This window comes from Prunus avium, chromosome 1 (assembly GCF_965620075.1).
Source record: "Prunus avium chromosome 1, drPruAviu1.hap1.1, whole genome shotgun sequence".
NCBI lineage: Eukaryota > Viridiplantae > Streptophyta > Magnoliopsida > Rosales > Rosaceae > Prunus > Prunus avium.
The window spans coordinates 21,614,037-21,623,177 of record NC_142284.1 but is presented as its reverse complement, the minus strand read 5'-3'; the positions used below and the strand labels follow the sequence as shown (position 1 = coordinate 21,623,177).

The 9,141-nt window shown below is 36.4% G+C and overlaps 1 protein-coding gene across 1 annotated transcript; it reads left to right on the top strand.

Moving 5' to 3' along the window:
* Window positions 1–573: 573 nt before the first annotated feature.
* Window positions 574–2,310, top strand: LOC148297567 (stearoyl-[acyl-carrier-protein] 9-desaturase, chloroplastic-like). Its single transcript, XM_088246830.1, has 3 exons — window positions 574–707; window positions 794–1,337; window positions 1,674–2,310. Exons 1-3 carry the CDS (start codon window positions 640–642, stop codon window positions 2,238–2,240), a joined length of 1,179 nt encoding a protein of 392 aa, XP_088102956.1. The 5' UTR covers window positions 574–639; the 3' UTR covers window positions 2,241–2,310.
* Window positions 2,311–9,141: the final 6,831 nt, after the last annotated feature.

Below are 9,141 nucleotides of genomic sequence, written 5' to 3'. Positions count from 1 at the left end.
TATATATATATATATATATATTATAAAATTCATATATACACGTACATAATATATGTATTTATACATATATACATATATATATTTTTGGAAAAATAAAAAAAATCTAGTCCTAGTCCAAGTTTTCATCAAACACATTAGTGTTAGTCAACTTAAACCAAGTCAAGCCAAGCCAAGATAGTCTCTAAGTCCATGTCAAGACAGTCTTGGTAACACACGAGGCCTAGTAGTCTTCAATTTGATTCATGTCCACTTCGCAAGGGGGAGAGAAGTCATAGAAAGACTTCTTCCGGTTCCCTGTAACAATTTAGAGTAATTCAATTTAAAATCAATTGACAATGAGTAGACAGCCCCCTTTCCAAACGTGTCACAATATTCTCAACAAAACATTTTCTGCATGAAATAACATAATTTGTTTTCCCAACGCATGAGCTTTCTTATTTATGCCACACACACAACGCATGATTTGTTTTCCCAAATTAGTGGGAAGATTGTTAAGTAGTCTTTCGTTTGCTTGGTTGGGTTGGGCGCATAGGCTAGCTAGTGATTTAATTAACTCAAAGTATCTTTCTTTAATATTTAACTAGAAAACTTATTATTTAACTCACTGCAAGTGGATGATCTCATCTTCATCTCCCACCAATGTTGATCACCAGTTGCCTCACATCTCCCAAGTTCTTCACGGGCTCTTCCAGCCCTCCACCTTCAAAGTGACACACTTTTAATTGGCTTTATTTTTTTATTATCTTATCCATGTTTGTCTGTTTTACTAATATATATTAATATATGTATGCAGAGATCTGAAGGTTGATGAGAAGATTAATAGGGATTACAGTTACAAGAAGGCTTTTATGCCTCGGCGAGAGTTGCTTTATCAAGAAATCACTCATTCCATGCCACCTGAAAAAATTAGCATCTTTAAATCCCTAGACGACTGGGCTAAGGACAACATCTTAACTCACTTGAAACCTGTTGAAAAGTGCTGGCAACCTCAAGATTTTCTGCCTGATCCAGCGGCTTCCCGAGATGACGGTTTTCATGAGCAAGTCAAGGAACTGAGGGAGAGGGCAAAGGAGGTTCCAGATGATTTCTTTGTTGTTTTGGTGGGAAATATGATCACTGAGGACGCCCTTCCCACTTACCAAACAATGCTCAACACTTTGGATGGAGTTGCAGATGAAACAGGTTCAAGCCCTACTTCTTGGGCAGTCTGGACCAGGGCTTGGACTGCTGAAGAGAAAAGGCATGGTGACCTTCTTAATAAGTATCTCTATCTCACCGGACGAGTCGACATGTCCCAAATTGAGAAGACCATTCAGTATTTGATTACGTTTGGAATGGTACGTATGTTACACCTTAAGCATATATATATATATAATAATTAAATTAATCAATTAATGTTATCTCCTTCTCTTTAACATAAAATTGAGATCCTTTGATAACTATTTCTGTTTTGAGTTTCGAATTTTTATTTTAAATAAAACTGAATATCGGAAACATGTTTAGTAACACCTATAGTCTTCAAGTGTACAAAGAAAAAAACTTAAAACTGTTTGAAAGTTCAGTTTAGATTAAACATTGATTTTAGGGTGAAAACATGTTATTTAGGCCCTGAATTTTCTTGTGTATACTTACCCTGCATGTATAAATGTACAAATATGTGTACGTATTCGTAGGATCCCGGTGGAGAAAACAATCCCTACTTGGGGTTCATATTCACTTCATTCCAGGAAAGGGCTACCGCTATCTCTCATGGGAACACTGCCAAACTTGCCAAGAAGCATGGGGACTTGAAGTTGGCACAAATATGCGGCATAATAGCCTCAGACGAGAAGCGCCATGAGGCTGCCTACACCAAGATTGTGACCAAGCTCTTTGAGTTGGATCCTGATTATTCTGTCATTTCTTTAGCTCACATGATGAGGAAGAAAATCACCATGCCAGCTCACTTGATGTATGATGGCCGCGATGACCACCTTTTTCAACACTTTTCCGGTGTTGCGCAGCAGTTAGGTGTCTATACCGCCAATGACTATGCTGATATATTGGAGTTGTTGCTTGCCACGTGGAAGGTACAAACCCTTGTCGGACTTTCACCTGAGGGCCGAAAGGCTCAAGAGTTTGTTTGTGGGTTGCCACCGAGAATAAGAAAGCTAGAGGAAAGAGCTCAAGCAAGGACCAAGCAACCACCCATGTCCGTACCTTTCAGTTGGATTTTTGGTAGACAAGTGAGGCTCTTATGAGGGAGGATGTGAGATTTCTTAATCTTATGTACAATACAGATTTCAGGGAATATATTATTTATTAGCTACACTACTACAGAAATTGAAATAGACGACGGGAATCCACCGTCGTGTAGCATGTTTTAAAACCGACGTGAAATCTACCGCCTTCTTTTAATACATAAAATAACGACGGAAAATAACCGACGTCGTTAATATATTACACGTCACAAAAATACTAAAACCAACGTCTAATTCATACATAAATAGCTTAAAAAGACAACTTCGACTATATTAGACGACGGTTTTAGTAAAACACAGACGTTTAAATAATGTTAAATGTCAAGAACAACTACAAACCCGACGTAAAAATGATTATCAACGTCTCTAATTGAAATAAAACTGACGTGTAAAACTTAGAAACCGTCGTGGTTAATATATACTACGTTAACTAAATAAAAAAACTGATGTCTAAAACATATAACATGGTAAATTAGACGTCACTTTTGTCAAAAAAAGTGACGTTTGAAAGCTTTAACATGGCACATATTTACTTGGATTGACGTAACAAACAAATAACCACGACCCTTTAGGTCACCACAGACGTTGAAAATGATTTTGACGGCTTGAACAGAGAAATAAACGACGTGGATTTAATATTGCACGTCGGTTAATTAAAATATCTATCATGTTTAATCCATTTACTATGGCCTAGGAGTCACATTTTGGGACGTGGTTAATTATTTACAACGTCGGTTTTTATAGGCTTTGATGTGGTTGGCATTTTAAAAGTCTCTTTTGTGAGCCACTTAGACGTGTGTATCTCTGAGACGTCATTGCTTTTAGCCTAACCGTCGTTAAGAAGTAAGGAAACGCCTTGAATTATGGATTTGACGTCGGTTATTGTAAAATGAAGGTCGTGGTTAGAACTTTACTATGTCCCAAGAATCCAATTATTCGACGTTGTTATATAACTTACTACGTCGGTGATTTGTTTATTCCATGACGTGGCTAGTCTTTGTTAAGTCTCTTTTATAACCTTTTTTGACGTGTGTATTCTCCGAGACGTCAATTGTTTTATTATAACTGACGTGCAACATTGTTTTTATGATGGTAATCATCAATCGATGGTATCCTTAAATTCGTCGGTTTGAGCTCTCTTCCGTCGTGTTATTCTTTATTGTACATCGTTGATTATTTTCTTTACCGTCGTTGTTGGTAATATTTATTAACCGTGTTTAAATTAATTTTAATTAACCGACGTGTTTTCTTTTTCAAATGGCGGTTTTTATTTCATTTTTGCATTGGCATTCCACATCGTTTGTGAAAACCCGACGTTGGTTATTTTTTAGACGTCACTTTTTGCGATTTTTGTAACTTGACCGTCGTATTTTCAGCTTTAACCCATTATTTTTAATTTTTGATTTGTCGTGCCCAAAGCCTGCAGAATGAAAATATGATCATAATTAAAAGGATATACAGAGCTATTAATTAATTTCATACAATTAACTGCATAACTAATGTCATACATTACAACAATCAATCAATCCATATATCTTCACACCCACACTACTACAAAAAACGAAATAGACGACGGGAATCCACCGTCGTGTATCATGTTTTACAACCAACGTGAAATCGACTGCCGTCTTTTAACACATGAAATAACGACGGCAAATCACCGACGTGGTTAATATATTACACGTCATAAAAAAAACTAAAACCGACGTCTATTTCATACATAAAAGCATAAAAAGACAACTTTCGACTATATTAGACGACGGTTTTAGTAAAACACAGACGTTTAAATAATGTTAAATGTAAAAAATAACTACAACCCCGACGTAAATATTTTTATCAATGTCTCTAATTAAAACAAAACCGACGTGTAAAACGTAGAAACCGTCGTGGTTAATAAATGCTACGTTCACTAAATAAAAAAACTAACGTCTAAAACATATAACATGGTAAATTAGACATCACTTTTGTCAAAAAAAAAGTGACGTCTTAAATATTTAACATGGCATATATTTACTTGGACTGACGTAAAAAAAAAAAAAAAAAAAAAACCACGACCCTTTAGGTCACCACAAACGTTGAAAATTATTTTGACGGCTTGAACACAGAAAACAACGACGTGGATTTAATATTACACATCGGTTAATTAAAATACCTGTCATGTTTAATCCATTTACTATGGCCTAGGAGTCACATTTTAGGACGTTGTTAGTATTTTACAACATCGGTGGTTATAGACTTTGACGTGGTTGGCATTTTAAAAGTCTCTTTTGTGAGCCACTTAGACGTGTGTAATCTCTGAGACGTCATTGCTTTTAGCCTAACCATCGTTAAGAAGTAACGAAACGCCTTGAGTTATGGATTCGACGTCGGTTATTGTAATATAAAGGTCGTGGTTATACTTTACTATGTCCCAAGAATTCAATTATTCGACATTGTTATATCCTTACTACGTCGGTTATTTATTTATTCCATGACGTGGCTAGTCTTTGTTAAGTCTCTTTTATAACCTTTTTTAACGTGTGTATTCTCCGAGATGTCAATTGTTTAATTATAACTGACGTGCAACAATGTTTTTACGACGTTAATCATCAATTGATTATATCCGTAAATTCGTCGGTTTGAGCTCTGCCGTCGTGTTATACTTTATTGTTCGTCGTTGATAATTTTATTTACCGTCGTTGTTTTAAATATTCATTAACCGTTTTGAAATGAATTTTAATTAACCGACGTGTTTTCTTTTTCAAATGGCGGTTTTTATTTCATTTTTGCGTTGTCTTTCCACGTCGGTTGTGAAAACCCGACATTGGTTGTTTTGTAGACGTCTCTTTTTGCAATTTTTGTAACTTGACCGTCGTAATTTCACCTTTAACCGATTATTTTTAATTTTTGATTTGTCGTGCCCAAAGCCTGCATAATGAAAATGTGATCGAAATTAAAATGATATACAGAGCTATGAATTAATGTCATACAATTAACTGCATAACTAATGTCATACATTATAACAATCAATCAATCCATATATCTTCACACCCATCTCTAATATTCTCACTCCCAAACTCACCCACTAGGTCATCAAATGTGTCAACATTTGGTATCCCTCTAGTAAATGGCTCACACTCAATTCTAAAATCACCTAGCACATCATCACCAATAACATCATTATATTCTCTATTAGGCATTGATAACACTACCGACCAACCACGATGCATTGGGTCGTCAACATAAAATACTTGTTTGACTTGAGAAGCCATAACAAATTGGTCATTCCTATGTCCAATTTGACTCAGATCTACAAGGGTAAATCCAAGTTTGTCGACTACGAGGCCTGAAGTGTTATCTATCCAATCACACCTCAAGACTGGGATTCTAAATTTTTGGTAGTCAAGATCCCAAATTTCTTGAATAACCCCATAAAAACCCATATTGGAGATAATAGGGTTTTTATCCTTTGCACTAGCAACTTGCATAGTATGTGCAAGTAAATAAACTCCACTATTTTGGATAGTTCGCACATCATCTTGTGCCTTGGTGTTAAATTTGACACCATTAATAAGATAGCTCCTATATGATGGCACTGCCATGCTTGGACTAGCTGCTAACCACCTCAAATTTTCTGATACGCCATTATTGTCTTCCCTATTAAATTCACTTTGAACCTGAAAATTAAACATATATCTTAATTCAATCTAACATATATATAGAAAGAAAGAAAATTAAAATAAGTTCAATATGTCATTCAATAACATATATACCTTAAAGCGTAGCCATTGAATGAAAGTGCTATTGTGCTTATCTTGTAGCCACTTTGTTCTCTTTCTAAATTTTGGATAAGTGGTATTGATGTGGATAATATGTTCCCTACAATTGACATGAAAAAATCACGCATTACGGTCCCTTGTATATAAGATAAACATAAGGAGTAATAATATTTAAAATGGCTACATATGAAAAATTAAACTCATACGTACTCGATATAAGGTAGGACTTCCTCCGTATTCTCCAAGACATATAGATGTGCCTGGTTCAACAAGTCCAGATCAACTAAGCTCACTGTGCAACCTGATAATGACTTTGAAACTCCCATATTCTGGCTTGAAGGCACTCCAACTGTACTAACATCAGATAAATGCTCGGTACAAAACTCTACAGCTTCTTCAGCTATATACCGCTCAGCAATGCAACCTTCGGGACGAGTACGATTCTGAACATACCCCTTTAGCACTTTCATATATCTTTCAAACGAATACATCCATCTAAAATATACTGGCCCACATAGACGAACTTCTCTGACAAGATGTACTACTAGATGAACCATGATATCAAAGAATGAAGGGGGAAAGTACTTCTCAAGCAAACACAAAGTAACTACTACATCTTCTTCCAACTTATCTAGCTTGGAAACATCTACTGTCTTTGCACATATAGCATTGAAGAAGAAGCACAATCGGGTTATTGCATACCTTGCAGGCTTCTCCAAAACAGAACGAATTGCCATAGGGAGCAATTGTTGCATCAAGGTATGACAATCATGAGATTTAAGGCCAAGAAGTCTTGAATCTTTTAAAGATACAAGATTTTTTTATATTTGAAGAATAACCTTCAGGAACCATCATACCATAAAAAGAATTGCAAACCGCTCTCTTCTCTGCTCTTGACAAATTCCAAGGCCCTGGAGGCAAGCGAGTACGTCTTTCTCCATACTCGGGTTGCAAATCAATTTTTACCCCCATGTTCAATAAGTCTAACCGAGTAGCAATCCCATCTTTATTTTTTCCAGGGATCTCTAGCAATGTACCAATGATACTATCACAAACATTCTTCTCAATGTGCATATCATCTAGGGCATGCCTCATAGGGAGGTATTTCCAATACTCGAGATCAAAGAATTTTGATTTCTTCTTCCAACAAACTCTGTCACCATCATTCTCACCAACACTTCCCCCATTTTTCGAGCCCTATATGTAATTAATATCTTCAACCATATGCAGCACTTTTTCTCCGGTTAATGGCTCGGGAGGCATGCCATATTCAGGTTTCCTATTAAAAGCTGCACGTTGCCTCCTATATGGATGATTGATTGGTAACCACTTTCTATGCCCAATGTAACAAATTTTGTGGCCATTTTTCAACCTGTGACTAAGTGTATCATCGCCGCATATTGGACAAGCTTTATATCCTTTAACGACACAAACAGATAAGTTTCCATAGGCAGGAAAATCATTAATTGTCCACAGTAATACACCTCTGAGTGTAAAGTATTCTCCTATGTGAGCCTCATACACTCCTCTAATCCCATCCCACAGAGATTTCAAATCATCAATCAAAGGCTCTAAGTAGACGTCTATATCATTTTCGGGCTGTTTAGGACCGGAATTTAATAAGGTCAACATCATGAACTTCCGCTTCATGCATAGCCATGGTGGGAGATTATATGTAACTAACATAACTGGCCAACAACTGTATCTGTTACTTAAAGAACTGTGGGGATTGAATCCATCAGATGAGAGAGCCAATCTCAAGTTTCTTGGCTCATTACCAAAGTCGGGCTATTTTTCATCAACAAGTTTCCAAGACGGGGAATCCGCTGGATGAGACATATGACCGTCAACTGATTTTCTTGCAGCATGCCAAGTCAAACTCTTAGCTGTCTTATGTGATTGAAACATCCTTTTAAACCTTGGAATTGGAGAAAAATACCACACCACCTTCGCTGCCACACCCTCTTTCAAGAACCCATCTTTGGTTTCCTTCCACCTTGAGATACCACAAGTAGGACAATTAGTTGCATCCTCATACTCCTTCCGATACAAAATGCAGTCATTGGGACATGCGTGGATTTTCTCATAACTCATCCCTAAAGTAGACAAAGTCTTTTTTGCCTCGTACATAGAGGAATGTAGTGTATTTCCTTCTGGAAGCAATTCTCCTTGAAGTATCAATAATTCTGTAAAGCAAACATCACTCGTCCCACGTTTTGCTTTCAAATTATATAACTTCACCAAAGCCGACAACTTCGTGTACTTACTGCAACCAGGGTATAAGGGTTCATCGCCATCCCCAATCACATTGGCAAACTCATAATGATCAGATCCAATATTGGCAAAATCATTATCATCCATCCCTAATTCTACTAGCATTGGTAGTCCATTCCCAAGGTTCTCCGTGCCATGTCCAAATCTTATAGCTTTGGTCAATTTCATTAAAGTATAAGTGTTCCCTTATAATTCCAACCCCAAACAATCGAATATTCCCACATTTAACACATGGACAACGAATCTCAGTTGTATTTCTAAGATTTTCTGACGCAAAATTCAAAAATCCTTCCACCCCTAACTCATATGCCTTCGATCTTCTATCCGCATGCATCCATGACTTATCCATCTCACACTCTATAAAATTCATATAAATATATATATATATATATATATATATATATATATATATATATATATATATATTAAAGTGGAAAGACCAGCAATGAAACACTACCTCATTCAAATAGCAGAGAACAAAATGAAAATTAAATATAAAACATGGACAAGACGACGGTTTGAACAAAATAATCGTCATTTAATATAAATTCAGACGACGGCATCTATAGTCACCGTCGTCATTAAGATACCCAAACCCAGAAATTTGTACGAGGTTCTGGTAGCCTAAAGACGACGTTTAATGGAGAAACAATCGTCTTTAGGCTACCAGTTGCGGCTTAAAACTCAGACGACGTGAGTAAATGAACAATCGACGTATACTAAACATTTGGACGACGGTTTGATCCGTCAACCGTCGTTGTACTTAAAAAAAACCAGCTTAAATCTCCCATCCCCATTCCTTTTCCAAGAACCCATGGCCAAACAAACATAAAAGAACCCAAACAGAGAGTAATTATTACAAGAATGCA

Coding starts and splice junctions, on each gene's coding strand:
- LOC148297567 (XM_088246830.1), top strand. CDS start 640: ATGTTGATCACCAGTTGCCTCACATCTCCCAAGTTCTTCACGGGCTCT. Junction 708..793: donor TCCAGCCCTCCACCTTCAAA/GTGACACACTTT, acceptor ATATGTATGCAG/AGATCTGAAGGTTGATGAGA. Junction 1,338..1,673: donor ATTTGATTACGTTTGGAATG/GTACGTATGTTA, acceptor ACGTATTCGTAG/GATCCCGGTGGAGAAAACAA.